The sequence below is a fragment of the Camelina sativa genome, chromosome 8 (genome assembly GCF_030686135.1).
Source record: "Camelina sativa cultivar CO46 ecotype springtype chromosome 8, ASM3068613v1".
In the NCBI taxonomy this organism is placed as follows: Eukaryota; Viridiplantae; Streptophyta; class Magnoliopsida; order Brassicales; family Brassicaceae; genus Camelina; species Camelina sativa.
Genome location: NC_141887.1, coordinates 9,147,902 through 9,160,340, shown reverse-complemented (window position 1 = coordinate 9,160,340; position 12,439 = coordinate 9,147,902). Strand labels below are relative to the sequence as shown.

Sequence of the window (12,439 nt, the reverse complement as noted above, 5' to 3'; positions counted from 1 at the left end):
GTTATTAAAAACATAATCATCAAAATGAAAACTTATAACAAAAAATATTATGTAAAATAGACGCAACTTTGCAAAACATATTATTTATAGTATTATAATTATAAAATATTTTTATGAAGAATTATGGTAAAGAGCTAAAATATTTTTTTTAAAAATCATTATGACAAAGTGATCCTTAGAGAGAATATTGAACTAATGGTTATAATGAGTAATGTAATTTTCTATTAAAGAACTATAATTAAAAATATATTTAATAATGAGTGAAACAGTATCAACAAAAAATTAAAATACACAACTCTTAAGAACAAAATAAAAATAATTTTAAATATTAAAATAGTTTTTAATGAAAAGTTATGTTTAATAGACGCAACTGTAAATTCTATATTAAGTTTGATTAAATTTCTATATTACTATAATCATTTCTAAAATTTTATTTAGATTATAGAATAACATTAAATATTAGATATTAATATTCAAATTATTTAGATTTAACACAAAATGAAAAATTTGTTTCAACAAACAATGATTTGTAAGTTATTGATGAAGAGACAAATATATAGAGAGTTCAAAAGATATGACTACTTAAATAGAGACACCTTAGAATGAAAAATTGTGATGAAAAATATGAATAAAATATAGTGAAAGACACAACTCTACAATGAACAAATACAACTGTTTGAGTTTTTTAAAAAGAACAAAAAAAACGAATTTTTAACAAAAAAAGTACTACGAAAAGTTGCAACTGTTGTTCTCATTTATTCAGATTGTTATTATATTTTTTAAACGGAAAGTTAAGATAAATAGACACAACTGTAAATTCAAGTTGTATTTTTCTCTATTGCTATAATCATTTCTAAAATTTTAGCTAGATTATAGAATATATTCAATTATCTAGATTCAATATAAAATGGAAAATTTGTTTCAACGAACTTGTTAGTTAGTGATGAAGAGACAAATATAAAGAGAGTTAAAAAAACATGACTATTTAAATAAACACACCTATTAGAACGAAAAGTTATAATGAAAAATATGAATAAAATATAGTGAATAGACACAACTCTACAATGAACAGATACAACCATTTGAATTAAAAAAAAACAAAGAAAAACATTTTCTTACGAAAAAGTACTACGAAAAATCGCAACTGTTGTGTCTGCACTTTATTATACCTACAAACTCATATAAACTACCTTTTAACAAAAACATCTTTATTACCATATTCAAAAGTCAAATCCAAAAGCTCATTATATAATCCATCTAACTCTTGGAAAAAGACTCTAGGTATAAAATTAACTAAAAGTTGTAAATTAGGTTCATCATTCCAAAAGTCTTTTGTTAAATCAAGAATTGGAGGAATCTCTTTACTTTTAAAAGAATGAATGCTAGAGAATAATTTAGAGAGCTGTAAAAACCGTTGAGATTGAAATTTTATATTAATTGGTGTCATGGCAAAAAAAATGAAAACAGTTCAAACAGACAAATATATATAGATTTCAAAAGATACGAATATTCAAACAGACACAACTCTATAATGAACACTTGCAACTTTACAAAAAAAGTTACAATGAACAATCACAACTTTTTGTAAAACACACAATTTATCTACAGATTTTTTTGGAAAATTATCTAAAAAGTACAATTGAAAAACACAACTTTTGGTGGCATTTATTCGGATTTCTATTATATATAAATATTTTTATTTAATTTTTATATATGAAAGCATCTTTATTACCATATTGAAAAGTCAAATCCAAAAACTTACTATGTAATCCATCTAATTTTTGGAAAAACACTCTAGGTATTTTCATTAAACTTTTATATTTAAAATTAACTAAACGATGTAAATTAGATTCGTCATTCCAAAAATCTTTTGTTAAAAGAATGAATGCTAGAAAATAATTTAGAAAAATGTATAAACCATTAAAATTGAAATATTAGTTGATTTTGTGTCATGACAAAAAAAAAAGTAAAAACAGTTCAAACAGACAAATATATATATATATATATATATATTTCAAAAAATATGAATGTTCCAATCAACACAACTTTAGAGTGAACAGTTGTAGCTTTTCATAAATAACTGTTTTAATGATCTATCGTGACTTTTTAAAAAATATCCAAAATGTATGATTAAAAAAACACAACTGTTGGTCGCATTTATTCGGATTTTTATTATTATATAGATTAGTTTAGTAATATTTCTGAACATTCGTTTGACTAATACTTCTTAAGTTCTTTTCTCATGACAGTTTAGTCAAGTTTTGGTTTGAATCCATATCTAGTGCAGTAGTGCTACATGTGAGATAGGAAGATTTACGTACTACTCTAGATTGGATCGAGCTTATTTAAACAAAAACTTTCCATGATGCAATCTTTGTTATGGTGATTAGGACAAAAACATATACAATGATTAGTGGGGTGATCACTGAGTCATCGTTATAATAATGAAATAAGTTTAGGCAACAACATGGACAGCCTTTTATTAATATTGTGAGTTGGTTTGGTGTGGTTTAGCAAATCTACACTTAACCTAACGGCTAATCATCATTTGCCAGCCTGCCAACGGCCTCTAATGTTTTTTTTGTCTTTACTTAAACACTTTTACTTATCTTACTTTATTATCACTGTTATTAGCGATTGAAATATTGAATTTACTATTGCTTTCGTTGTTTAATTTCCTAGTTATATAATTTTCAGCTAAAAATAAAACTTATAAACCAGTATAATAGACTACGATGTAATATTATTAGATGATTAATCAAGTTCACTAGAATTAAATAAAGTCATAACCTAAAATTAATCAATATATTATTATAAATGCAGGGTGTTTATTGGATCTAACATATGTATTATTACTGAATTATTAATTTCATAATCTAAACAATATGTGTTTTTTTTTGTCAAGTAAAAAAATTGTTTTTTTTAAATGGTTAATACTGGTGAAAATCTGCAAAAAAAATTATTACCTTACGTGATTCAGATATGTTGATTGGAACTCCAGAAGTTTATTCCAAAATTACTCTACCAACTATTTTAGTAATTTATCATTTTTAGAATTATATCTGGTCAATATATTTTTTCTTTCTATATATTCAAATGAGAGTTGCACCGAAATTTCATGATCCAATGAATTATATAAAATACAAAAATACAAAACTAAAATTTGTTATTCTGTTATTATCATCAATCAGTGATATCAAAAAGTGAAAAAGAAAAATTATCATAACTTCAATACAGAAATATATAAGTTTGCACAGTTTTGAAAAAAAATATCGCATTCACTTATCTTCATAAAATAATAATTGTATACAACTTTCACTTTTTCTGATAACGTAATCTTTTTTTTTAATTTCTTTTTAGTATTTTACACAATACTAGTATTTATCAACAAAAACATTCTCATAATTATCCTTAAAGACAAAATTAAAAAAAAAAGAAGGAAAGCAACCGTTTCGCCCCCGCCTTCACAGCTGTCTTTCATCATTAGCCAGCGAATAAAATAAAATAAAATCCTCGCTCCTCTCACATCACCGTCACACCATTCTCATCACAGTCCAATTACATACCCGATCACTATAATCACCCAACGGTCGATACGCCACGTGTCATAATCATCACCATCTATATATAATAACAACAACTCTTTATCTCTCTGATATTTTCTTCTTTTTTTTACAGAACACAACACAACACCACTCTGTTTTGTTTTGTTTTAATCATCACCATGGCCACTGATAGAGAGAATCTACTCTCAGATGATTACGATGAACCGGCGGCGTTTTGCGGATGTGGGTATTTTCGTAAACTCTGTGTAGTCCGGTGGCGGCGGCGAAAAGGAGGAGACGACGAGGAGGCGCGTCTCGAGCATCGCAGTCGGAGCAGTGGATGGAGCGGTGGTGGCTCTTTGCAAGAAGAAAGAGGGGGAAGGTGGGAGAGTGGGAAACTTAAGGGGCTAAAAGAGATTTCTGAGAAAATCGCGGGGCCAAAGTGGAAAAACTTTATAAGAAGTTTTAGTAACAGCAGGAAGAAGATGAGGAGAGATGTTGATTTCACTTATGATCTTAAAAACTATAGTCTTAATTTTGATGACGGCGGTTGTGGTAGTAGTGAAGATCCTTCACCGGAGAGGTTTGTAGCTCCGGTTGTTACCAAAGTTTGATTTTTTTTTTTGTAATGTTTTTTTTTTATCTTTATGTTAATATAAAGATACCTATGGGGTTATAATTAAATTCGTAATGAATTAGGTTCTAACTTGGTGTTCAATCGCCACTAATTAAATTCGTGATTGGCCATTTGGGTAGCTATAGTTTAAATAGTTAGTAAACAGAAAACAGTAACTTAGTTTTTTTTTACTGATTCACTTGGTTCACATGTTTATTCCTAACACATACATGTTTATCCCGAGGATACATTTTGACTTATCACAAATACATGTATATCTAAAACTAAGATATATATATATATATATATATATAACTAATAATACTTTCTCTTAAATTGGTGCCTGTAAATTGCGACGGTACAAATTAGACATTAGATACTCACAACTCGAACATGCTAGAGTCGTAGGCCAAATGATTTGTAGCATGAACATATGTGTTGTTGAGATGAGTTGATATATAAATGATATTATGAAATACATGGCAATCGATGTCAATTTGTTTAGTTCGCTTAGGAAATTTGAACTAGTATAGTATCAACTTTAATTATTAAAAAAATAATAATAATAACAATGCTTACTATATGGCGGAGCTTCAAATTCTGCGAGAAACAAGTGAAAAGACATTGTCAATATAGTTAATAGTTAGGTATATCAACTTATACCCCTAATGTATCACGCATATGTGTAGTGCTTTTGGTAGCTTTTTGAGAACAACATAAACACTTTTGCGGTAAGTCCTTCTTAGGTATAGTTTTTTATATTAATTGTATGTTTTCTCCACGTATTGGTATTTTTAATTAGTTTTTGTAAATATATATATAATAAATACATATACAAACCAGGTACACAATTTCAAATAAGTATACAGTAAAACCTTTATAAATTAATACTCTATAAATAATTAAATTTTGCTAATCCTAAGTCGGATCAGTATAAAAGATAACAAAATTCGATAAAATAATAAAATAATAATTTTTTAAAATCCTCAGGTAAAATATGGTCCCAATAATATTATAAATTAATAATTATGTAAATTTACATATATATATATATATATGCTAATATAATAAATTATGCTACTCCTAAACATTATATTTATAAAACAATTTTTATGTTGTATCTTCAAACTATAATGATAGAAATTATTCTATAACATTCCATAAAAATAGCTAAACATTTTTAAAGTTTACAATTTCTAAATATACATCATTTACATTTTGATAGTTTGATAGACTATTAAAATACGACAATTGATATTCTTATTCATAAATTGGAATTTATGTATGTCATGTATATAAGTGAATTTATCTATAGTATTTATAATTTACTGTCAATAATGTTTTCTAAGTATTTCAAATTCAATTCTAATACCATAAAATTTACAACATCCGAAATTTTAATCTTATTTTGCTAAAATTGTCTCAATTCAATTTTTTTTTTTAAAAAACTAAAAATACATCTATAAATTAATATCACTATAAATTAATAAAATGTCTTGGTCCAAACATTATTAATTTATTGAGGTTTTACTGTACATACTAATTTCGATTTTAATGGGAAGATATATATATATATAGCAAACGTGTTTATGTTGTCCAGAAGACACCAGAACAAGATGGACATGTTACTTCATAGATGTTACATGAATTGTCCTCAAAGCTTTCGAGGCAATCTGATGACTAAAGTACCAGACTGAGGGCAAGAGGAGAGTTTTGGAAGAACATTATCGATAGAGAATCCTCTGATTTCCAAACTCTCAATGGAGTCGAGACTGAAAAGCTGAACCGGTAATGATGGGAGATACTCATCCTTCGTATTTATAAGCTCCAAATCAATAACCCCTCTTGTTAGCATATCACACACAGACATGTTAACAAATATAGGAGTTGTCTTTTACCTACTAATGTGCAAGCTTTTATATGTGCAAGGTATTGGATTCAGAGTTTTCAAGAAATTGGTAAGAATTCTACATTTTATTTGCATATTGTAATATGTAGGTGATGAATCTAACAAATACTCTTTTGAATATTGTAGGTGATGAGTTCAAGTTTATTGAGAAAAGGACTATTATTGTAGTGTAATGCTTAAGTTAATGTGTTTTTTTCTTAAAGTTTTGTAATGTACTGTATTTGAATCTTGTTATGCTTATGTTATTATGCTTAAAGTTTTTCTTGTTAATGTAAGGTTTTAACCTTAAAATCCTTAATTTTCAGATATTAACTTGTAATATTTTACAAGAGAAAACCTTAAAAATAAAATATATTTTATAAGAGAAAACAAAAAAAAAAAAAAAAATTTATAAAAGAAACGACAAAATAAAATTTAGATTTATAAGTGAAACAACAAAAATAAAAATAGATTGGACATGCCCATATTTTGGACTGTTGTCCGTTGTGGACCTCCCAACTATAGCCCATAAACAGAATCGTCCACACAAAAAACGTCCATTGCTCGGTAGACAGCCCAATTGACATCTATATACATAAGTTCTTTTGGTTTTTGTCCACAAGCCCATTAGAAATTTGATGATGACATTGTTCATCCTTACACTTTGACATCTATCTTCGATAAATGAAACTTGTTAATCATCAGTTCATGTGCACAAACACCCCGTGATCGATAGAAAAATCTCGTCGAAAACTTTCGTGTAACTTGTGGCTATCAGTCACAAACGTGATAAAACGAAACAACAAAGATGAATAAACAATTGAGTAGAAAAGAACATGTTTCATAATATTAAATCACAAAAGTACCCAGCTAAAATCAACTCCAACTATTTGCCAAACGCTTTTTTATACCCAAACTTCAACACCCTGTAAATAACAACTTGAATTGTATTAAAATTCAAATTTGTTACCTAAACTATATAAAATGTTGTCAATTTCAACCTCTGTTCGAACAATGTTAAATCAGACTTTAATGATGTTGAGTCAAACGGTCCGTGACATCAACGTAACATTGGGACTTACCAAAACAACGTTGTTTTGGTCATTTTTGGGAATTTTGTAGCAAGAAATGACAAAAAATGAAGTCTCTTAACACATCCGAAAATGGACTCCAATACCCTATTTTTTTGTAAAACGTTTTGTTTCTTGCCACAATATACCTCAAAATGACCAAAATAACTTAGTTTTGGTCATTCCCAGTGCCATGTGGATGCCACAGATCGTCTGACTCAACATTGTTAAACTCTGATTTAACATTGTTCGAACAGAGGTTAAAATTGACAATATTTTATATAGTTTAGGTAGCAAATTTGAATTTTGATATAGTTCAGATTGTTATTTGCAGGGTATTGAAGTTTAGGTATAAAAAAGCGTTTTTAGAATTGTTGAGATTGATTTTGGCCATTTTTCTTATTCGATATTTTCTTCATCTACTATGTACATGTACTTACTCACCAAAGCCAATTGCATAGCTCGAGTGGTAACATCGTAATAAATATGGCAAAAGAAGCGGATAAGATGGAGACAAGTATGGTTAATACGGAGGAACATATAGACTGAACTGAACTATAAAAAAAGGTTATAAAAACTGTGCATCACAATACTCTCCTCTCGCTATCTTCTTACTCACAAGACATAATGATGATGATGATTATCTGATGGTTCATAAATAAAACTCATGCAGACAAGCAAACACAAACAACAACAAACATTAAACAAAAGCCTGAATCTCCTTTTCTTTTTAATCTTTTTTTTTTTTTTGGGTTTGTGTACTACTTAATAAAATATATGGGCAGCATGACACATAAACCAAAACTACGTACTATGTAATTGCACAAAAAGTTACTTTCTAATACTGTCCCCTCTCTCTGTATAACCCAAACTCCTCCATAAATTTCTCAACCTTAACCCCTAAACCCTGAAACTCGAATTCCATCTTCCACCTCCCAAATTCACTTATCTCTGTTCTTTCTACGCAAAACGCTCTCTTCCGCTGTTGTCACCTGCATTGCTTTCATCCAAACAAAGTAGTTTCAGACTTTTTGAGTCCAATCGATACGTTTTCGGTCAAGACAAAAGAAGTACTATATACCTTTTGCGTTTGTTCTTTAAGACAGTGGAAGAAGATGGATTGCTGTGCCAGTTCCTCTTTCTCTGATTGATGAACCAATTGTTTATCTGCTTTAGCTGCAAACCTGTCTCCTGCACCAATCTCGCCTTATCTTCCTCCTACAAAATATCAATAATTTGATATGCTCATTGAAGGAATTGGAAGTAAAATTCTGAAAGAGATTTTGGGGTTACTGAAAGAGAGGAGAGAGAACTCACAGTAGGGTAAGGCCATTTCGAATGAGATTGCCACCATGCTTTGAGAACAGAGGTGGTGTCTCCTGGTAATTTCCCAGCTCTTCTCTTCCTCAGTATCTCCTCTCTTATGTCTACTATCTTCTCCTTGTAACCCTTTTCCACCAAAACAAAGGTTCTACATATTGTTAGATCATGGTTGTTGTTGCTCATATACTACCACTGCTACTTGGTTCAGAATATATATATAAACTTTAGAGGCTTCAGAAGTGATAAGTATTGGGTCTAATATAGAAGATCATCGAACGAGTTCAGCTCTTATTACCTGTTTGAGTTCATGCTTAAGTTCTTGTCTAACTCTTTCCATCAAGGATCTCTCGCTTTCGGTAGGAACCAGAGGACCAAACCCTAAGACATCTAAGCTCCCATCGAACATATTAGCATCACTCTCTACTTGCTCATCCTCATCATCCGACATTGTTGCTCCCATCCCTTCACCAGGAGACACTCCTATCTCACCCAAAAAAAATAAACAATAAATGAGAAGAGTTCGTCTTTGTCAAATGTAACACTTCATGAAACAGCTCATAAGATTTTAAACCAAATGCTAAACATTGATTCTCACCAACCTGTTAAGCTTTGAAGAGACTGCTCAATCTCCCAACAAGCCATCACAGCTTCCATAGCATGAACACGCACATGTTGTTGCAATTGCTCTTTGAAAGAACACAGAAGCAGCACATAATGCGTCTGTAATTTTACAACCACAAAACTGAATACATTAAAACACACAATAATAAACATTGACAAAGAACAAAACTGAACTTGTCTCTGTAACAAAGATTGTTGTGTTTCAAATTTTTTTATTTCACAACCAATAATAGTTATATCATAAGCTCTGTCTTTTTTTTTTCTTTTTTTCTTTTCTGGTCCAGGTCTAGATAATGTAAAAATTTAGGAATTTTTTATCTTTACGCCATTGCTTATCCCCAAAAAAAAAAAAAACACAAATCTTGATATTAAGATTTCAAAATCAAGAAACCTAATTAATTTCATGTGTGTGACTTATTAAAATTTGTGCTAAATAAAATAATGAAAACAAAAAAAGAGAGAAAAAACCGAAATTTATGTGTATATATAATACCATGAACTGGTCAAGCTCTTTGTCGTCGCCGACGAGTCCTTGAGCGGCGGCGCCTAAAGCTGAGTACTTAGCGACGACGTGCTGCGACTGAGCAAGCTGAGCGTCGATCCTCGGAAGCTGATCAACAGGAGTAGCGATTCTCAAACACGCAACGTGCGCCGACAAAAGCTGCTCGTAGAGAGGATGAGAGAGGATCTCCGCCTTGTGTCTCGCATTCTGCCAGCTCACAACCCCGTCCGCCACCGCGACTCCTCCTCCGTCGTTTTTGTTATCTCCTCCGCTTTTCATCTCTCCGCCAATCATCGTCTCCGGTCCTCCTCCTCCTCCTCCTCCTCCAGTGACGTCATCGATTCCGTCTCCAACAACGGCGGAAGCGGTCGCGTTGTTGTTGTTGTTGTTTCGTTGGAGGAAGGAAGAGGAGCGAGATAGCCACTGGTTAGCAGCGACGGCGGCGGAGGAAGGAGAGTCAGAGCTGCTAGCGGTGGTTGTGTTCGCGGTGGCTGTGTGGAGGTTGAGGAAATTGTTGTTGCCGTTGTTGTCTGAGGAGCGGAGAAGCGCTGAGTTGAGCCAGTTAGGAGGAGGAGCTTCTTGGAAATGTTGCGGTTGCGGAGGAGGAGGAGGAGGTTGCGGTTGCGGAGGAGGTGGTTGGTGTTGGTCGGTGAAATGATTGAAGGAGAGGTCTTGAGAAAGATGATTGTGATGAAACGCCATCGTTTTTGGCTTTTTTTTTTTTTTGAATTTTTTTTTTTTGGTTCTCTGTTTCTGAGAGGGAAAGATAAAGAAAGGAAAGTGAAGAAGGTGAATCTCTGCTGCTTCTATGACGATTGCTTCATATGTTTCAATTCTCCAAAAAAAAAAAAAAAAAAAAGACACAGAAACTTTTTGAGTTTTGTTTTTAAAAAATTGGAAAAGTATATGGTTTTGTGGTGTGTATGTATATCTGAGAGTATATATGTGTTCAGACTTGTACAGAGCTGAGAGAGAGATCGAGAGATGACCATTTATTCCGATATTTTTATTCTCTCTTTATTTTTTTTCACGTTAATTATCAAAAAAATCGAATTTTATATTTTCAAAATAGTAATTAACAAATGAAGTACATAAACGTATTTAATCTGACTATTAGAATATTAGTACGATATTTGGAGACTTGTTAAAAATTTTATTAATAACAAATCTAAAAAAAAAAGAGAATAAATTAATTTTGGCGTGGAAGATTTTCAACTCTAAATTAACTTTTGTGTTAGAAAAGATAAACTGTTTTTTTTGTAACAATAAAATGATGTAAACTTTTCTTTTATAGTGATATTTCGGAAAAATAAAAAGCCGACATCATAAATTAACGTTACAATATTTCGGGAAATATTCAAAGCAAAAGATATTTAATATTCAGTACACACTACAAACAATGCGTTTGAAAAAATAAATAAGTTATGGTTGACACAAATGTTTTGTTTTTTCACTTTTCGAATCACAATGGACCACATAGACCTCAAGAAATATATAGTATATAAAATAAGTGACTAATGAACAAATAAAAGATTAGGTCACGACAAAATTAAATAATTATATAAAGTAGGTCGTCATGAACTAATCTGAGTCGTTGATTATTAGTGGTGACTGGATTTATTGAGAATTGGACGGCTGAGAATGGTCGTTGCCAAGTTCAACTATGTTTTTTATTTTATTTTATTGTTGGAAATAATAAATGTATTTCCTTTTTTCTAAAGATAGTGCTACGTGTTGAGTTTATAGACGCAACTTATCTAAGATGAAGCAGCGCGTATGTTCACGCTCAGATTTTACCGCAGGATCCCTGATGAATAGTATTCACCGATAATAAGTGATATATAAGCAATTAAGTCTATGATAAAAATCGCTAGATGCTGATCGGATAGTGAGGTATCGCTTAACGACTAATCAATTATTTGGGGATTAATTGGAAACTAGTTTTAGGTATTTTTATGTATTTATTGGTATAAGTAGTGAAAGTTGCGAATAAATACAGAAATTCTAGCTTAGTCCAGTGGTTAAGGGTGTATTACATTTACTCCGAACCATAGTTCAACTCTATGTTATGTAGTTTATGCCTATTTTTATAGAATTTCAATTAAATAAAAACGAAATGACGAATATATTGTGTATGCGACCCTATAAACCCTAATCTGTGCCGTTTTTTGTTTTCTTCTTTTTTTTTTTTTGCGGGTTCTGTTTGTTTTCATGTAGATTTTATCCCTATATCATAGATCTACAAAAAAAATCATATTTTAAACTTCAAAAAACTGAATTTTTCAAAAAATTCCGATTTGTTTGCCGATAAGATGAAATCGCAGTGGTTGCCCTCCGCCAAACGTGTAACCGATGATTAATCGGTCTCAGCAACTGCGTTTTTGAACAGGGATGATAAGTAACAGAAATGTTTGCTAACATATAAGTTATATTATCAAAGTTCAAAACCGTTTGTTTTTGTGCTTGCTGATATAGTTTTTAAGAAACGACTTCATCAAATGTGTCCACTAATCAGTCCAATTAATAATTATTGCATAATGAAATCTTTTTATTCAGTTTAGTTATATAAATGTCGAGCCACATGTCATCTTACTCAACCAAAAAAGGCGAGGTTGTTCCAAACTACACGTGTGAAACTCTGAATTGAAACATGCACGATCATACATAACATACTACATAATATGTAAAAACTTTTCGATTCACATGCATACTCAACCATATGAAATGGTTCATATCTGATATCCCGTCTAATCCCTTGTATAAACCGAAGTACATAACATTATTGTATAGACTATATAATTTTAATAAGTTTATAAATAGGTTATAGATTATATTTTTTTATTATTTGTATAGTTTGGATTTATTGTTTCCGAA

At 30.7% G+C, this 12,439-nt stretch overlaps 2 protein-coding genes across 3 annotated transcripts; one reads left to right on the top strand and one right to left on the bottom strand.

The window, feature by feature from the left end:
* The first annotated feature begins 3,325 nt into the window (after window positions 1–3,325).
* On the top strand, window positions 3,326–4,229 carry LOC104706845 (uncharacterized). The gene has a single exon (XM_010423069.3). The coding sequence runs from the start codon at window positions 3,725–3,727 to the stop codon at window positions 4,157–4,159; it is 435 nt and encodes a 144-aa protein (XP_010421371.1). The 5' UTR covers window positions 3,326–3,724; the 3' UTR covers window positions 4,160–4,229.
* A 3,413-nt stretch (window positions 4,230–7,642) lies between these two features.
* LOC104706844 (homeobox protein knotted-1-like 3) lies at window positions 7,643–10,594 on the bottom strand. Of its 2 annotated transcripts, none has more exons than XM_010423067.3 (6): window positions 9,557–10,594; window positions 9,042–9,162; window positions 8,738–8,922; window positions 8,437–8,568; window positions 8,201–8,337; window positions 7,643–8,119 (listed from the first exon to the last, which is right to left on the bottom strand). In XM_010423067.3, exons 1-6 carry the CDS (start codon window positions 10,265–10,267, stop codon window positions 8,080–8,082), a joined length of 1,326 nt encoding a protein of 441 aa, XP_010421369.1. In that variant the 5' UTR covers window positions 10,268–10,594; the 3' UTR covers window positions 7,643–8,079. The 2 variants fall into 2 exon arrangements, with proteins under 2 accessions (XP_010421369.1, XP_010421370.1); XM_010423068.3 differs by having other exon boundaries at window positions 7,643–8,111; window positions 9,557–10,593.
* Between the last annotated feature and the right edge of the window lie 1,845 nt (window positions 10,595–12,439).

Bases quoted from the DNA above. Each gene is read 5' to 3' on its own strand.
- LOC104706845 (XM_010423069.3), top strand. From the start codon at position 3,725: ATGGCCACTGATAGAGAGAATCTACTCTCAGATGATTACGATGAACCG.
- LOC104706844 (XM_010423067.3), bottom strand. From the start codon at position 10,267: ATGGCGTTTCATCACAATCATCTTTCTCAAGACCTCTCCTTCAATCAT. The intron at 8,338-8,436 runs GTGAGTTCTCTC...GATATTTTGTAG, and splicing joins CGAAATGGCCTTACCCTACT to GAGGAAGATAAGGCGAGATT. The intron at 8,120-8,200 runs GTATATAGTACT...TTTGGATGAAAG, and splicing joins TTAAAGAACAAACGCAAAAG to CAATGCAGGTGACAACAGCG.